Source organism: Puma concolor, chromosome B4 (genome assembly GCF_028749965.1).
Source record: "Puma concolor isolate L17-30 chromosome B4, mPumCon1.1.hap2, whole genome shotgun sequence".
NCBI lineage: Eukaryota > Metazoa > Chordata > Mammalia > Carnivora > Felidae > Puma > Puma concolor.
The window spans coordinates 67,053,461-67,071,790 of NC_141673.1; the positions used below are offsets into that span (position 1 = coordinate 67,053,461).

Consider the following 18,330-nt stretch of genomic DNA (forward strand, 5'->3'; position numbering starts at 1 on the left):
AAGAGAATAATAGTAGTAAAGGGATTTTTTTTTTTCTGGACAGAATTGTAAATAGTGCTATTTTCAGTTTTGATACCTGAAATGGTCCTATTTAACATTATTATAAGTGACTTGGAAGCGAGTGCATAGTGATTTCCCGGTTGCAGGTAAGACTATTTGTTTAATAAAATCACAAGGTAATAGGGTTAAACCTGATGAATACTTCGTATGGATTTGTGAGTCAAATATTTCATCTTTTTTTTAAAGAAAGGTTATGTTTTGTGGAAAAGTTTTCAAGACTTGTCCTTAGGATGATAGCTTTGACCTCTTTTTTTTTAATGCCATAGAAAGAGAATCTGTGAAGCTAGATATTGCTCCTGTAAGATATTGGCATACTCACAGGAAACCCTTTGGATCTGTGGATTAAGTGTTCCGAATTTTTGCCAATTATCCAGTCAGCTTGGCTTTGTCCTATCAGTAGACCTTTACCTGCAACCATGCCCTACCTCTGATTGCAAGGAGCAAACTAAGACAGAGAAAAGCATTTATTGAGGGTATCTGATAGTTCTAGAATAGAAGGCAGTGTGGATAAAGAATGAAATTTGAAGACAAAGTCCATAGCTGTCTTGCCAATTCTAAAAGTTTTCTAAATGTCTTCTCTTTTATTATGGTAAAGTATATTTTTTCCTTACTTCCTATGTATTATACGCTTAGCAAGGACAGAGACTCACTTTTCTGTATATCCTCCAAAGCACCTTCAGTAAATTTGAATATGATTTGATAATTATTCAATATAGAGAGACTCTAGTGGATGGTGTGACCTTTCCCAAAATCCAGTGAGTTTAAATTTGGGATTGTTGTTTCTCTCTAGAGAATTGATTTTAGGCACATTTGAAAATTAACAGATCAAAAATATCACCCTTTAATATCTTAATTTTTAAGAGTTTACTTGTGATAAGTTGAAATTCAAATTATAAATCACATCATACATTATTGTAGCATTGATATTTGTCCAGTCAAGCTGCCATGCATTTTTCATGGTATTATTTTTTTTTTTTTTTACCATTACAAAGGTAATAAATACTTACGGTAAAAATTAATATAGAAATGTATAATGTAGGGGTGCCTGGGTGACTCAGTTGGTTAAGGGTCTGACTCTTGATTTCAGGTCATGGTCTCACAGTTCATGAGATCAAGCCCCACATTGGGCTCACTGCTGGCAGTGTAGAGTCTGTTGGGATTCTCTCTCCCTGCCTCTTCCCCACTCGCACACTCTCTTTCTCTCTTAAAATAAATGAATAAACTTAAAAAAAAGTAGGAAAGAAAGACATGTATAATGTGGAAAGTGAAAGCTCCTTTGTAATCCCACCCTCCGGAGGTAACCACTGATAAATGTTTTGTCATTTCGGGTCTTGGACATTTTTTAATAAATATACTAGTATTTATTTATTTCTAGTAAAAAAATCATTTCTTACTATACTCTTAAGCGAGTTGCTTTTATCAGTTAACAGTATATTCTGTTTGTATTGATTTTTCATTACAGTTGACTTTTGAACAGGGTGGGGATGGGGCACTGACCCCCACATAGTCAAAAATCCACATATAACTCTTGATTCCCCAAACACTTAACTACTAATAGCCTGCTGTTGACCAGAAGCCTTACCAATAACACAGTCAACACATAGTTTTCTTTTTGCGTTATATATACCATATCCTTACAATAAAATATGCTGGAGAAAAGAAAATACTAAAATCATGAGGAAGAGAAAATACATTTACAGTACTGGACTATATTTATAGAAAAAAACCCACATATAAGTGGACCCACACAGTTCAAACCCGTGGGGTTTTTTTGTTTGTTTTTTTTTGTTGTTTGTTTGGTTTTTTTTTTAGTTTTTTTTAATGTTTGTTTATTTTTGAGAAAGTGTGAATGGGGGAGGGGCAGAGAGAGGCGGAGACATAGAATCTGAAACAGGCTCCAGGCTCTGAGCGCAGAGCCTGACACAGGGCTCGAACTCACAAACTGGGAGATCATGACCTGAGCCAAAGTCAGATGCTTAACCCATTGGGCCACCCAGGTGCCCCAAACCCCAAATGTGCCCCAAATGTGTTTTTGAGGGTCAACTATACTTTAAATGGTCACGTAGTATTTATTTGTGTAGTTACTATAATTTATTTCAGCTCCCTATTGGTAGATACTTGGGTTGTTTCTAGTTTATTAATTACAAATAGTGTTACATAAAATTGGTACATATATAGTATGTGACTTATGTGATTGTTCTAATATAAATTCCTATAGGTGAAATTGCTGTATCCAGGAGACTGCATTTGAAAAATTTTTATGTCAGTTTGCCCTACTGAGATAATCAGTATACATTGTTTCATTGTGTCAGTTTGCCCTACTGAAAGATTATATCAGTATGCATTGTTTATAGCACTGTAAGAGAGGATCCTTTTCTCTGCTTCATCACAAATAACTTCTATTCATTACATCAGAACTTCTATTCATTACATCAGGAAATACCAAGTTTTAACTACTTGTTGAGCACTTGGGATACAGTGGTGAACAAGATAGAGGTAGTCCTAAATTATTTTCTTAATTTACATTTCTTCAGTTAGTGAAGTTGAGTTTCTTACACCTATTGGTAATTGTTCTTATGAAATTGAAGAATTGACTAAAAATTGTTGATTCCCTTTGTCCCGCTTTTGTCCTGATTTCCTAATTTATATGAGCTCTTATGTGTTAGAGCTGTATTTCACATGTTGTGGGTACTTTTCTCATTTTTCAGTGTTTTGGAGCCTAGAGCTCTTGCTTTTTAAACATTTGTTTTTTTAAAAAAATTATTGAACAGTAAAGCATAAAAATCTGAAGTGTGCAACTTGATTAATTTTTGCATTATTGTATTTTGCATCACTTATATCAAGATAAAATATATTTCAAACACTGGAAGATAGAGAGGTTGCCTTTCAATGGAAATAAGTTTTATTTCTTTAGTGAACATGATTGAATGATTTATTTTTACTTAAATTCTGGCATTGCATTACTCTCTTTTTGAGAAGAAATTTAACCTCATGAATTGAATTTCTATATGTATTATTTTAAATATTTTCAAATGGGGGAATATAAAATTAGTGGTGACCAACTTGGTATGTGTGTTTATGTTGTATTTCATATATTATAAAATGTGGGTGTTGTATTTTGATAACTAACTGATTTGATTATGTGTATTTTATTCTGATTAGCTAATCTGTAAGGGGTCAAGCTTAGTGGTTAAGAGGATGGGCTCTGAAGTCAGACCTGTCTAGATTTGGATTTTTGTTGCACTGCTTACTAGTTCTATGGCTTTGGGTAAGTTACATAGGCCTCAGTTTTTTCATCTCTTTGGAGTCAGTAACAGTGCCTGTCTCATAGAGTATTAATAAGATTTAAATGAATTAATTTACAAAATGCCTGTACATAGCAAACAAATATTAAGTGGCATTTTTATTATTTTTTTAATTTTTATTTTTTTTAATGTTTTTTAATGTTTATTCATTTTTGAGAGACAGAGACAGAGTGTGAGCAGGGGGAGGAGCAGAGAGCGGGGGAGACACAGAATCGGATAAATAAACTTAAATAAAACAAAATGGAGAAAATGTTAAACTCTTACCTAGTATAAGAATTCCTCTTAGAAACTGCCTTTAATGGGAAAATGTTTTGATAAACTGGCTTGGTAAGTGATTCCATGAGGAACAATGAGTATTTACATGGTTGACTGCACAAAAGTTAGATTAAAATTTATCTCTTGTAGTCATTTCATTATCTTGCCTTCTTAGTTATTGTTAGTATACTGTGTTTTAGTTTCTGCCTTTCAAATACATTTTTAGCTCTTTGAAGGCAAAGTTGTAGGCTTAGAATCTTAGTATTGTCATTAAGTAGTTCTTTTCCATTTTTTCAAATCAGTTATAAAGTCCTGTTAATTTTTATAGTGTTAACTGTTTTTATGTCTCTATTGGTGCGCAGTCATCATCATAAAATTAAAAGAAGACCGAGAGTAAAGGAGGAAATGATGTTATTCTTACACTGTTTGGAGATAACCCTGTTACCATTTTAGGATTTTTTTTTTTCTGCGTGCAAATACATACGTTTAGTGAAACCCTATTGGGGCGCCTGGGTGGCGCAGTCGGTTAAGCGTCCGACTTCAGCCAGGTCACGATCTCGCGGTCCGTGAGTTCGAGCCCCGCGTCAGGCTCTGGGCTGATGGCTCGGAGCCTGGAGCCTGTTTGCGATTCTGTGTCTTCCTCTCTCTCTGCCCCTCCCCCGTTCATGCTCTGTCTCTCTCTGTCCCAAAAATAAATAAACGTTGAAAAAAAAAAAAAATTAAAAAAAAAAAAAAAAGTGAAACCCTATTAATTTTCTAAAATCATGCCTGTGTTTTTTTTCCCCTCATTTGTATTGCTAGTTCCTACTCTAAACTTTATTTTTTAATACCTGGATTATTAATTTTTTTTTAAATTACCTTTTAATGCATTTCATTCTTTCTTCCTTTTGGTCCCTCCTGGGACCAAAGATATCTTTCTAAATGTTTCCTAAACTATACATTTTTTTTTCCTAAAATCTTTAGTGTCACTCTTTTGTGTGTTGTTTTTTTAATGTTCATTTTATTTATTTTTGAGAGAGAGAGAAAGTGTGCGCACATGCATGTGAAGGGGGCGGGGCAGAGAGAGAGAGAGACCGAGAATTCCAAGCAGGCTCCCCACTGCCAGCGCAGAGACCGACACTGGACTTGATGCCACAAACCATGAGATCATGACCTGAGCCCAAAATTGGACCTTAACCAACTGAACCATCCAGGCGCCCCTAGTGTCACTCTCTTGTTAAAGATCTTTTGTGTTCCACATCCTGTTATCTGTGTCACCTACTCAGTTTAGTGTGCTTCCTGCTCTGATTCCCCACATCTTGTTCATGACAATTTTCCTCTGGTTCTGCTTTGCTTATCCTAAGGTCTAGGAATGTATGTATATGGAGCTTGCTGCATACAAATATGGCTCCATACAAATATGAAGGAAATATGCAGCAAATATGAAGGAAGAGAATTGTTACTGTGAATTGAATTTGTGGATAAAAATCTCTTCTAGCAAAGTAGCAGATAGCGGGGATACAAATAAGTATTAGAATGCTTGTCAGTTCTACTCAGTAAAGTGGATATTTAAGTTGTGTAAAAAATTATTTATTGTATTTCTTTGACTCCTGCCTCTTGCCATTTCCATCTTTGATTCATTGAAGTATTCTTGTTAAGATTCAAAAGAATTCTTCCTGAGGTTTTCTAGATCACTACCAGGCTACACTTATGTCCTATTGCTCTAATCTCTTATATTGTTTAGTGACTGAATTTGTTGTCTACTTGTGTGTTGGCTTGAGATTCTTTCCCTCCCTAAGTGCTTTCTTTGTATAGCCTCTTGAATGTAATAATATTCTTTGAATTCCCTTGAGATTTGTGCTCCCTCATATGTAAGTGTACTTGAGATAATTCACATAAAATACAATTTATCCTTTAAAGTGTACCATTAGCTGGTTTTAAAGTGTACAGTTAACACACAAAGGTGTGCAACCTTCACCATGATCTAATTCCACAACATTTATATCACCCCAGAAAGAAACTTCTTAAGCGTTAGTGATCACTCCCATTCTTCTCCTCTTCTAGCTCCTGGCGACCACTAATTACTTTCAGTGTACTCCTTTAAAAAAAAGTATACAGAGGGCTATGATATAAACTTAAAGAAAGAATTTTATTTTAAATGAAAAGCCAACTATTTACACCTAGTAGTTTCTTGCATTAGGTAGGTAGTTTGTTGAAGGATTGGTTTTCAGGAGTGGATGCGAATTAATGGGTAGGAGAGGGGAGGACATTTTAAGTAGAAGAAAAGGCATTAACAAGAAGTGATGAAGTTGAGGCAGGCAAAGAACTTGGTTTGAGACTTAGTTCTTTTTTAGATCTCCTTCGATCTAGAAATAAATACGATTTATTTTCTCTCCATCCAGTCTGTGGCTCCAGCGGCCTTATTTCTAGCAGCTAAAGTAGAGGAGCAACCAAAAAAATTGGAACACGTCATCAAGGTAGCACATACTTGTCTCCATCCACAGGAATCACTTCCTGATACTAGGAGTGAGGTAAGGGATTAATTACACATATCTGTTTTTCTTTATTTTGATGATAATTTAATTTTGTAACTTTGATTTGCTGAAGTCAAATGGGGGCTGTTAAACTTTCAGTGTTTTCCTTTACAAAAAATCAGAAACTTTATGGCAAAAGTTAATTGTATACATTATAGTAAAATTGGAAAACACAGGAAAACAGAAAAAATATATTATTTAGATATAATTTGAACCACGGATATGTAGGTGAATCATTATTTCCAGCTGCTTTTCTATGAATAGCCACACACGTACATATTTTGTATGTCTTTTTCACTTATTATTATCCCAGATATTTTCTTTTTTTAATATATATTTTTTAAGTTTATTTATTTATTTTGAGAGAGTGAGAGATTGGGGCAGAGGGAGAGGGAGAAAGAGAATTCCAAGCAGGCTCTATACTGTCAGCATAAGGACTGGCATGAGGCTCAAACTTCTAAACCATGAGATCATGACCTGAACCGAAACAAGAGGTGGTCACTTAACTGACTGACCCACCCAGGTGCCCCCTAAATATTTTCCCATCTTATTCTCCATTTTCTTTAAGTGTTGAGATAATTTATTTCCTTATGTACATATATAATCATTCATTGTCTGCTAACATAGTTTCCAACTTTTTACCAGTATAATATTGTGAATAATATTCTTACAAATATATTTTTGTTGTGAATTCTTAAAAAAATGAGTCCTGTTACTTTTTTTTTTTTTAACTTTTACAGAAATTACAAAAGATTTATATGCTTGTTATGAAAGAACCCAAACATTTGGGGCGCCCGTGTGGCTCAGTTGGTTAAGCGACCGGCTTCCGCTCAGGTCATGACCTTGCAGTTCTTAATAAGAGCCCTTGCATCAGGCTCTCTGCTGTCACTGCAGAGCCTGCTTTGGATCTTCCGGCTCCCTCTCTCTGTGTCCCTCCCCTGATGGTGCACTTTCTCAAAAATAAACTTAAAAAAAAAAAAAGAATCCAAACATTTAAGAATCATTTGAAGTAAAAGTTAAAGCTCATCTTCCTTCCTCTTAGCAAGATATTACTGATTATAATTCCATTATATATTCTATCAGACCTTTGTCCTATGCATGTGCACATAGCTTTTTTTTACCCTCCATTTTTTAAAGAGGGGAAACTCTGTCCTGGCTTTAGTAGTCTCTTTGGGGTGCAGGGGGTGCCTGGGTGGCCAGATGGTTGAGTGTCCAACTCTTGGTTTTGGCTCAGGTTATGATCTCACAGTTTGCGAGTTCAAGCCCCATGTTGGGCTCTGCACTGGCAGCACGGAACCTACCTGGAAACTTCTCTCTTCTTCTTTCCCTGCCCCTCCCCTGCTTGTGTGCTCTCTCTAGAGTGTGCTCTCTTGCTTTCTCAAAATAAACTTAAAAAAAGTCTTGTTGTAGAGTGATGAGTTGTGAGAAATTTTGAGGTCTGACCATTTGTAAGTATTTAAACTATGGGTTTCTGTTACTAGATTACTTCTGTCTCTTACAATGGATGCATGAGTCATCCTATATCAAATAAATTTGCGTGTTTTGCTCATATTGGAGAAAGTAATTTTTTTTTTTTTTAATTTTTTTTTTTCAACATTTATTTATTTTGGGGACAGAGAGAGACAGAGCATGAACGGGGAAGGGGCAGAGAGAGAGGGAGACACAGAATGGGAAGCAGGCTCCAGGCTCTGAGCCATCAGCCCAGAGCCCGACGCGGGGCTCGAACTCACGGACCGCGAGATCGTGACCTGGCTGAAGTCGGACGCTTAACCGACTGCGCCACCCAGGCGCCCCATGGAGAAAGTAATTTTTGAGAGGGTTCTTTTTATTTTGATAATAGCCCCTAATTATGTGAATTGTTTTGCATAGCAGTGTCTTGACATCATTTTCTCTGGGTACAGCAGTAGCTCTTCTTGAAAGACTTCTATTGCCCTGGACATTTTTTTTTTTTTTTTTTTTTTTTTTTTTGGCTTTAGACTAGTAAATGACACTGGTCCATAGAACTGACCAAATAAAACAAAATTTTATTTTAACAAAGTAAAACAAAAAATAATTCTCACTTTTTTCCCTTTAAAGTGTATTTATATAACTTCTCACCTGAGGTTTTTTGTTTTTTTAATTTTTTTAATGTTTATTTATTTTTGAGAGACAGAGAGAGACTGCATATGAGCAGGGGAGGGGCGGAGGGGCAGAGAGGGAGAGGGAGGCACAGAATCCAAAGCCGGTTGCAGGCTCTGAGCTGTCAGCACAGAGCCCAATGTGGGGCTCAAACTCAGGAACCGTGAGATCATGACCTGAGTCAAAATCAGACGCTTAACTGACTGAACCATCCAGGTGCCCCTCACTTGAGTTTCTATTCCTCATGAGATGATGAATCCCGTTTTTCTTTTCTTTTTTTCTTTTTGTAAGTATAATTTATTGTCAACTTGGTTTCCATACAACACCCAGTGCTCTCATGAGATGATGAATCTTAGGAGAAGATATTTTCTTCACTATATGGAGAGGAGAACTGGCATAGTTTAAGTCCTTACTGGACTTCCTCAGGATCATAAAGTGGAAAGTTCACTACAGTATATAGATCTAACTCCGCCCTCAGTCTCATTTTCCTAGAGGTCTAGACCATTCCTTTCCAATAGAAATATAATGGGAGCCATGTGTAATTAAAAATTTTTGACATTTCGTTGAATTTGATTTAAAATCTTCATTAAAAAAATGGAATATTCATTTAGAAGAAGAAATGTTAATGATTTTATATAATTTAACACCAAATATCATATCAGCATAAAATCAATATTAAAACATTATTAATGAGGTAATTTGCATCATTTTTTAAAATTAAGTCTTCAAAATTTGGTGTATATTCTATTACACATTTAAATTTAGCTACATTTTAAGTGCTCAGTAGCCATGTGTGGATAGTGGCTATAGTATTGGCTGGTACAAATATGAGAGAGTTTTTTTCTGTTAGTTTATTCCCTTTTCCTTTGAACTCTTCTTATAATTTTTAGAAATCTACCTCAAAGGTTTATCAGTAGTCAAATGTTTGATATTGCCTATAGTACTATAGGAAGGGTCTACAGATGTATTTTGATGATGTTGAAAAAGATGTATTTTTAATTATCTATGTCTGCATCACAAATATTATTCTTGAAAATGAGCCAAATCTCTGGTGCCTTTTCTGTAGCCAGTTATCAATAAAGTGTTATATCTCAGTATACCACTTGTTTTCTTCTTTTAAGAGAATTTGTGCTGAATAGATATAAGGATTCTATTTTAGTTCCTACTCTACCTCCTAACTCCATTCCTGCCTTTTGTTGCTTTAGTTTCCCTGGAAGGGGTGTTAGAATTGTTTACACTTCATATATTGTGCCTTTTTTGGGGCGCCTGGGTGGCGCAGTCGGTTAAGTGTCCGACTTCAGCCAGGTCACGATCTCGCGGTCCGTGAGTTCGAGCCCCGCGTCGGGCTCTGGGCTGATGGCTCAGAGCCTGGAGCCTGTTTCCGATTCTGTGTCTCCCTCTCTCTCTGCCCCTCCCCCGTTCATGCTCTGTCTCTCTCTGTCCCAAAAATAAATAAAACGTTGAAAAAAAAAATTAAAAAAAATATTGTGCCTTTTTGGGGAATAATTTCTCTGTCTTCTCACCTGCAGGCTTACCTGCAACAAGTTCAAGATCTGGTGATATTAGAAAGCATAATTCTGCAGACTTTAGGTAAGTTTATTTTTCTTTAAAACATTAAAAAATGAATGCAATATAATATTTAAAAATTTGCAAAATAGGAAACAGGAAGAAAATTTCTACTGAAGGTTTTTGCAAATTATAGAGGTTGTGGAGCGTGGAGAGTGCAGGTATAGCCAACCTATGGAGTAGCAGTTAGCAGGGTGTTTAAATTTTGGGTTCATGATTTGCTTTTTAAGGTTGGTCAATTTTTTTTTTTTTTATTTAACGTTTATTGATTTTTGAGACAGAGAGAGACAGAGCATGAACGGGGGAGGGTCAGAGAGAGGGAGACACAGAATCTGAAACAGGCTCCAGGCTCTGAGCTGTCAGCACAGAGCCCGACGCGGGGCTCGAACTCACGGACCATGAGATCATGACCTGAGCCGAAGTCGGCCGCTTAACCGACTGAGCCACCCAGGCGCCCCTAGGTTGGCCAATTTTTAAAAAAAGTTTTTTTAAATGTTTGTTTTTGAGAGAGACACACACATACACTGAGTGTGAGCGGGGGAGGGGCAGACAGAGAGGGAGACACAGATTCTGAAGCAGTCTCCAGGCTCTGAGCTGTCAGCAGGGCTCGGAACTCATGAACTGTGAGGTCATGACCTGAGCTGAAGTCCGATACTTAACCAAATGAGCCACCCAGGCGCCCCCAGTTTTTAACTTTCTGATAAATAATGGTAGAAACTAAAGAACTTTTTCCTTTACAGATTTTTATGATCTGTTTGTCATTATATTTATTTTATTACTATTGTTATTATATTTTTTTTTTTTAATTTTTTTTTCCAACGTTTATTTATTTTTGGGACAGAGAGAGACAGAGCATGAACGGGGGAGGGGCAGAGAGAGAGGGAGACACAGAATCGGAAACAGGCTCCAGGCTCCGAGCCATCAGCCCAGAGCCCGACGCGGGGCTCGAACTCACGGACCGCGAGATCGTGACCTGGCTGAAGTCGGACGCTTAACCGACTGCGCCACCCAGGCGCCCCTATATTTTTTTAATTTTATTTTTTATTTTTTAAAATTTACATCCAAATTAGCATATAGTGCAACAATGATTTCAGGAGTAGATTCTTTAATGGCCCTTACCCATTTAGCCCATCCCCCCTCCTGCAAGCCCTCCAGTAACCCTCAGTTTGTTCTCCATATTTATGAGTCTTTTCTGTTTTGTCCCCCTCCCTGTTTTTATATTAATTTTGTTTCCCTTCCCTTAGGTTCATCTGTTTTGTCTCTTAAAGTCCTCATATGAGTGAAGTCATATGATTTTTGTCTTTCTCTGACTAATTTCACTTAGCATAATACCCTCCAGTTCCATCCATGTAGTTGCAAATGGCAAGATTTCATTCTTTTTGATTGCCGAGTAATACTCCATTGTATATATATACCACGTTTTCTCTATCCATTCATCCATCAGTGGACATTTGGGCTCTTTCCACACTTTGGCTATTGTTGATAGTGCTGCTATAAACATGGGGGTGCATGTGTCCCTTCGAAACAGCACACCTGTATCCCGTGGATAAATGCCTAGTAGTGCAATTGCTGGGTCATAGGGTAGTTCTATTTTTAGTTTTTTGAGGAACCTCCATACTATTTTCCAGAGTGGCTGCACCAGCTTGCATTCCCATGTTTGTCATTATATTTAGATAATAGCATTTATTTTTAAAATTGGTAGTCAGTGTTTAGCAAAGTGGAGGTGGAGAAATTCAAGCTATCATGGTTGATGGGCAATGCTGATGATGCTATTATCTATTATTATTTTTATCAGAGACACTGCCTTTAAAAGCTTACCAAATATGGAAAACAAAAATTTTTTTTCTTAGTTCTTTTGGGCTATTTTTCTCTTCTCTGGGAAGGGAAGATTTCCTGAGTCGTGTTGGAAAGTTACTGGTATAACTGTATTATTGCATGTCTGTACACACAGTTCTGCAAAGCTTATCTCTGAAGTTAGTTTATGTTAATTAGCTTTTTACTTTAAATTATCTTCAAAGTAACGTATTTTAGGGGACAATGATATTTTTCTGGTGGAATAAATTTTTATTAATGTTTTAATGTGGAAGCCACTAAGATTTAATTTGCCTGAGTCATCCATTTAGAATAATTTACATCATGTAAATTTCTCAGTAGAATTTTTTAATTGTATCTAGAAAATTTTATTTACATATGCAAAAGAAAAGAAACTTACTAAAAATTTTTTATAGACCAATTTCTCCTTAAGTATTTTTGGTAAAGACCATTTGGGATTAAATAAATGATTACTCCTACTTATTATTATAAGTTAGAATGTTGAAAAGGAACAAAACTGAGATAAAAGTAGTAGTTTTTTTTAAGTTTATTTTTATTTTATTAAAAATTTTTTTAAAGGAGTAGTTTTTTTTGGTTTGTTTGTTTATTTTGAGAGAAAGAGAGCATGAGCAGGGAGGGGCAGAGACAGAGGGAGACGGAGGATCCTAAGCAGGCCCCACACTGTCAGCGCAGAGCCCAACGTGGGGCTCCAACTGTGAGATCATGACCCGAGCCAAGACGCTTAACTGACTGAGCCACCCAGGTGCCCCAAGAGGAATAGGTTTTAAAATGTTTTCTCAAGGTTAAGCTTTAGAAGTTACTACTTGAATGACTGTTTATTCTTACCTTATATTCTGTTGTCCCTAGAAAAAGGGTTTTCTATTTAGAGATTATTGGTTCCTCAGGAGTCTTAAAAGTGCATTAACTTTATTATTTAGCTCAAAATATAAGTGTCATTGAAGATCATATGTCTTAGAGAAGAGCATGCTGTGTATGTTGTGTGACCCTCTTAGCCTCTGAACAGCACTTTTGGGAGAGGAAAATGAGAGAGGCCTTTAATGATGACTCAAGTATAAAATGACTCTAGTATCTTTAGCTTTTTAACTAGTTATTTTATTTTTTTAAAAGGATTTGAACTAACAATTGATCATCCACATACACATGTGGTAAAGTGCACTCAACTTGTTCGAGGTAAGGAATCCCAGCTTGAAACGGTTGTCTTAAATTTTTACCATTTAATGGCTATGATTTATTTATGGTGGACAGATATATAACAGCTAATTTAGCTAGAAGTTAAATTGAAAGGACTATCTGGTTTAAATCAAAATGAGTGTTTCTAACTTGGGATTTTATTTTATTAAAAAAATTTTTTTAATGTTTATATTTGGGAGAGAGAGAGAGCTTGAGCAAGCACAAGTGGGGGAGGGGCAGAGAGAGAGGGAGACAAAGAATCTGAAGCAGGCTCCAGGCTCTGAGCTGTCAGCACAGAGCCCAATGCAGGGCTCGAACTCATGAACCATGACATCATGACCTGAGTTGAAGTCAGACACTTAACTGACTGAGCCACCCACCACCCCTCTAACTTGGGATTTTAAAGTTGAGTTGGTGGGACTCAAACGCACCAATGGTGGGATCATGACCTGAGCTGAAGTCAGACGCTTAACTGACTGAGTCACCCAGGTGCCCCGAGGATTTTTTTTTTTTTTTAATGTTTATTTTTGAGAGAGAACAAGAAAGAACATGCGTGTGGGAGAGGAGCAGAGAGAGGGAGACAGAGAATCTGAAGCAGGCTCTGTGCTGTCAGTGCAGAGCCTGATTTGGGGCTTGAACGAACTATAAGATCATGACTTGAACCCAAGATGGATGCTTAACCCACTGAGTTACCTAGGTGCCCTGGGTTCTTAAAATTTTTAAGAACAATTCTCCAGTTAAAGAGAATTAGCCTCTTGAGGATGTTTCTCAGAGCCTGGAGCGGATTTTATAAAGTCAAATCATGAGTATCTAAGAGTTTAAGGTTATCTTGGGAGTGGTGATCTTAATTTGATTTTAGGGTTGATTGTCCTAGGCCACTCAGAGGATCATGTAGAGTTTATTTGACTTATTTCCATGATTGACAAACCCTTGGCAGGATTTCCTTTTTTTTTTTTCTAATTTAACCTAGTAGCTATAATTGCATGAAACCTTGTTCCTTTTACTTAGTTTAATAGTAGTAGCAATATCTAGACACTTGTGCATTGGAGTGCTTTTTCATTTTGTAGATGAAACTAACAATTGGCTTTATTTTTATATTTTGCTAATGTGTGCTTCATCTGTAAATTCCCAAAGTTTTCCCAACTTCTTGTGCAGCGTTGGTGGTATAGTGGTGAGCATAGCGGCCTTCCAAAGTTTCCCCAAGTTCTTTATATTTTGAAAGCATAAGAAGGTTTATTTTGAACAAGGATAAGGTTAAACAGAGGTAGATACATGCTAATATTGAAAAGACTAAGTTTTAAGAAAGATTAAAATTTGCTTTATTTTACCCAGAGAAGTTTTTTGGGGAAAGAGGGATGTGTCATTGTTTTTTTTTTTTCCTCTTAATTATGATTTATCAGTAATTCATGTTATTTGATGATTTGGGGTATGAATCACAGGATACTCCATTAAAAACTTTTTTTTTTTTAAAGCACAAATCACTTTTACCAAATATATCAAGGTATTCTGGGTTCTGATCTTGCCTCCAAATTAGTTCATCTTCCAGTTCAGTATTTCTCAGTGAACTCTTGCATCAGAATTTCTGGGTTACCTATTAAAAATGCTTGTATCCTTCTCCAGACATAGTGAGTCACACTGTAGGGAGGATGTCCAGGAATTGCATTTTAAACAAGTACCCCAAATATTTGGTGTGTAGAAAGCTTGAGTTCCTAGGTCTGGAAGCAGCATAGTTATTGTAATCACAAAAACTAATTTGTCACTTTTGGTATAATGTTAAATAGCAGGTGATCAAGGACCCTGTCTGCCTTATTCGTTGTGATACTCTCTACGTGGAAATATTAAATGTTCACTAAATAATTGTTGAGAATGAAAGGAACTAATAATTTCCCCCCCCCCCCTTTTTTTTTTTTAGCAAGCAAGGACTTAGCACAGACTTCTTACTTCATGGCAACCAACAGGTTTATATTTTAATATTTTTCCCTTATATTTTGGGATAGGACTTTACTTGGGTTGGAATTGTCACCTTTTGAGGGGTATGTGGAAAGATGTCAGGTCTGGCACTTAGTAAACTAGAACCCAAAGACCCAGGATGGATCTTTGATAACAATGTGATAACAGACAATTTTCTGGTAAATGTTGATTTTTCTATACAGTTTTCATACTGTACCTTAAATTTCCATGCTATTTAACTTGCTAAGGTAATATAATTATGTAGTACTGATTGTTTGGTAGCCTACTCAATTCTGCATGTCTTACCTTTCTTTAAAATATCCAAGAGCATAGTTCTGTAAGTTTAGGTAAACTTGGGGTTCATTGACAGTGACTGAGAATCTAATTTGGAGGATTCTGCAATAATTATGATAATGAAAAGACTTCCTTTTTCTTCCTCCATTCCAGATAAATGGGCATATATATGTGTAAAGAGTTATAATAATTTTCTTTTTTCTTGCTTTAAAATAATTAATATATAACTTGTATTACCAAATTATTTGCTCATTCTCATCTCTAATTGATTGTTCATGGAAACCAAAGATAACTTCTATTGACTGCCGGGGCTAAGAAGTTCAGTTTTATAGCCTGATAGGAGACATTTTTGAAGTAAACCATCAATTAGCCACATTCACAATTAAGAGAGTGATTGTCTATTCATTATTTTAAGTGGACCAGACCTGTGATTGGCAAGAGACAAGATAATTTTAAGGGGGTTTTAAGTATTTGGTTTAGGGGTTACACATAGCCAAAATCTTACAATTTTCCTTAAGTTCTAAGCTTCTTCTCAGAAGAAGCTTATTTTAATAGATCCTTATTTTAAATAACAGAGTTCCTTGTCTGTTTGGTTTTGGTCCTGGTCCTGGTCCTGGTCCTGGTCCTTCATCAGTATGTGGATTGAGTGATGTGTAGCCAAAAAGTTTAGAAATGTCACCTGAGTGGGCAGGTGGGTTAATGGAAAGTCATGTTGAGTGCTGGATCAGAGCACTGGATATTTCTTGCCCTTTTTACTCCCCAGTGGTTTTTTTTTTTTTAACTTTTTTTTTTTTTTCTTTTTAAATAATGGAGAGTTTTAACTTTGGGTTCAGAATTGAGAGCTCATGACACTCTCTTGTTTCCTTCCCTCTGATGTCAGCCTGCATTTGACCACATTTAGCCTGCAGTACACACCTCCTGTGGTGGCCTGTGTCTGCATTCATCTGGCTTGCAAGTGGTCCAACTGGGAGATCCCAGTCTCAACTGATGGGAAGCACTGGTGGGAGTATGTTGACGCCACTGTGACCTTGGAACTTTTAGATGGTAAGTTTTAGAGTAAGGGACCTTTGAAAGCGCTTGCTCTTGATCTGTCACATATCTGGCCCAAAGTGACTTGATTCAGAAGAAAATAGTTAGTTGAGGTTATTCTTGGTTTTTACTTGTGCTTTAAGTTTTTCTCAAATGTTCTATTTCATTTGTAGAACTGACACATGAATTTCTACAGATTCTGGAGAAAACTCCCAACAGGCTCAAACGAATTCGGAATTGGAGGGTAAGAATTTTTGCTGTCAGCTTGTGGTACAAAACTTTTTTTTTTTCTTTTGACTGCACAGTGAATATAGCAGAATTGGATATGTACCCCATGTTTGGAATTTTCCTTTTCTTAGTTACATACTGATAGCTTCATAGCTTGGATACTGGCCCAGAAGTCCATGGTGGTAGGTAATAGCAGAATTTGTTTTGTGTTGTGCAACTCCTGTGATATAGTCAGTTAGCAACATTGGTTGAGTGTTTTCTTTGTGGAGACTTTTGGGAAAAGTATGGCTTCTCTGAGTCATAAAGTGTTGACTTCTGGTACAGGAAAGATGGAGTTGCAGGGTTAGAGCTGGTATCCTGCTGTCTTTGACATTATTTGCTTTTTAAGTTTGTTTTTTTTAATGTTTATTTTTGAGAGAGAGACAGAGCATGAGCAGGGAGGGGTAAAGAGAGAGGGAGACACAGAGTATGAAGCAGGCTCCAGGCTCTGAGCTGTCAGCACAGAGCCCGATGGATGTGGGGCTCGAATTCACGAACTGTGAGATCATGACCTGAGCCAAAGTTGGACACTTAACCAACTGAGCCACCCAGGCACCCTGACATTGTTTGCTTTTTAAATGGATTTTAGGGGCGCCTGGGTGGCGCAGTCGGTTAAGCGTCCGACTTCAGCCAGGTCACGATCTCGCGGTCCGTGAGTTCGAGCCCCGCATCAGGCTCTGGGCTGATGGCTCAGAGCCTGGAGCCTGTTTCCGATTCTGTGTCTCCCTCTCTCTCTGCCCCTCCCCCGTTCGTGCTCTGTCTCTCTCTGTCCCAAAAATAAATAAACGTTGAAAAAAAAAAAATTTAAATGGATTTTAGAACTTTGTTTTTATTTAGATTGCAGGCTAAAGTTGTATTTCAAATATTTTTCAAAGTTTTACTTATGCATAATGGAATCTTTTTTCCCCCTAGTGTCAGATAAAGTTTGTTTTAAAATGTTCCCTGCATTCTCAGAAATCCAGATTGATAAACTTAATTCCATTCTTCTGAGCTCAGTGAATTGTAGAAAATGAGTTTGCCTAGGATTCAAAGGGGGCTTATGAGTACATAGGTCACCATGGTAATCACATCACACCTCACCAATATTTCTGGAATTTGCTTTTGGACTAACTGCTGTCCTATGCAGTCATAAGGCATAGACGTTCACAAATGGATTTTAGATATGCACAGATTCATTTTTTTAATTGCCTGTAGCATTGGTATAGATTAATGTAACTTTTTTGGCAGGTGATAGAACACCTAACGAGATTGACCTCTTTAGCAGATTTTCGCGTATACAGTACTATATTGTTAAACTACAGACATTATGTTGTATAGTGGGTCTCTAGGACTTACCTTGTATAACTGGCACTTTGTACCCTTTGACTAACATGTCCTTGTTTTCCTCCTCCCCCCAGGTCACTATCTGTTTTGTCTATATGAGTTTAACTATTTTAGATTTCTCATATAAGTGAGATCATGCAGTGTTTTTGTCTGTGTCTAGCATATTTCACAGCAAAAGGCCTTCCAGGTTCGTTCATATTATGGCAGATGGCTGGATTTCCATCTTTTTTTCTTTTTAATTTTGGTAAAATACATATAACATTAAAGTTACCATCTTAACTATTTTTTTTTAATTATTTTAATGTTTCATTTATTTTTGAGGGAGAAAGAGAGAGAGAGACAGAGACAGCACGAGCAGGGGAGGGACAGAGAGAGGGAGACCCAGAATCTGAAGACAGGCTCCAGACTCTGAGCTAGCTGTCAGCACAGAGGCCGATGTGGGGCTTGAACTCACGAACCATGAAATCATGACTTGAGCCAAAGTCAGACGCTTAACTGACTGAGCCCCCAGGGGACCCCATCTTGACTTTTTTTTTTTTTTTAACGTTTATTTATTTTTGAGACAGAGAGAGACAGAGCATGAATGGGGGAGGGGCAGAGAGAGAGGGAGACACAGAATCGGAAGCAGGCTCCAGGCTCTGAGCCAT

At 36.9% G+C, this 18,330-nt stretch overlaps 1 protein-coding gene across 3 annotated transcripts in view; it reads left to right on the forward strand.

Moving 5' to 3' along the window:
* The window catches only part of CCNT1 (cyclin T1), a 39,238-nt gene that overhangs the window by 13,858 nt on the left and 7,050 nt on the right, over positions 1 to 18,330 (forward strand). The window contains exons 4-9 of one of the 3 annotated variants that reach the window (XM_025930531.2): positions 6,002 to 6,130; positions 9,781 to 9,841; positions 12,758 to 12,820; positions 14,733 to 14,778; positions 15,945 to 16,108; positions 16,267 to 16,337. In XM_025930531.2, coding sequence (XP_025786316.1) covers positions 6,002 to 6,130; positions 9,781 to 9,841; positions 12,758 to 12,820; positions 14,733 to 14,778; positions 15,945 to 16,108; positions 16,267 to 16,337 — 534 coding nt within the window. Of the gene's footprint in view, positions 1 to 6,001; positions 6,131 to 9,358; positions 9,504 to 9,742; positions 9,842 to 12,757; positions 12,821 to 14,732; positions 14,779 to 15,944; positions 16,109 to 16,266; positions 16,338 to 18,330 lie in introns of those variants that run through there. The other 2 variants (XM_086713532.1, XR_015253648.1) reach the window with 2 other exon arrangements.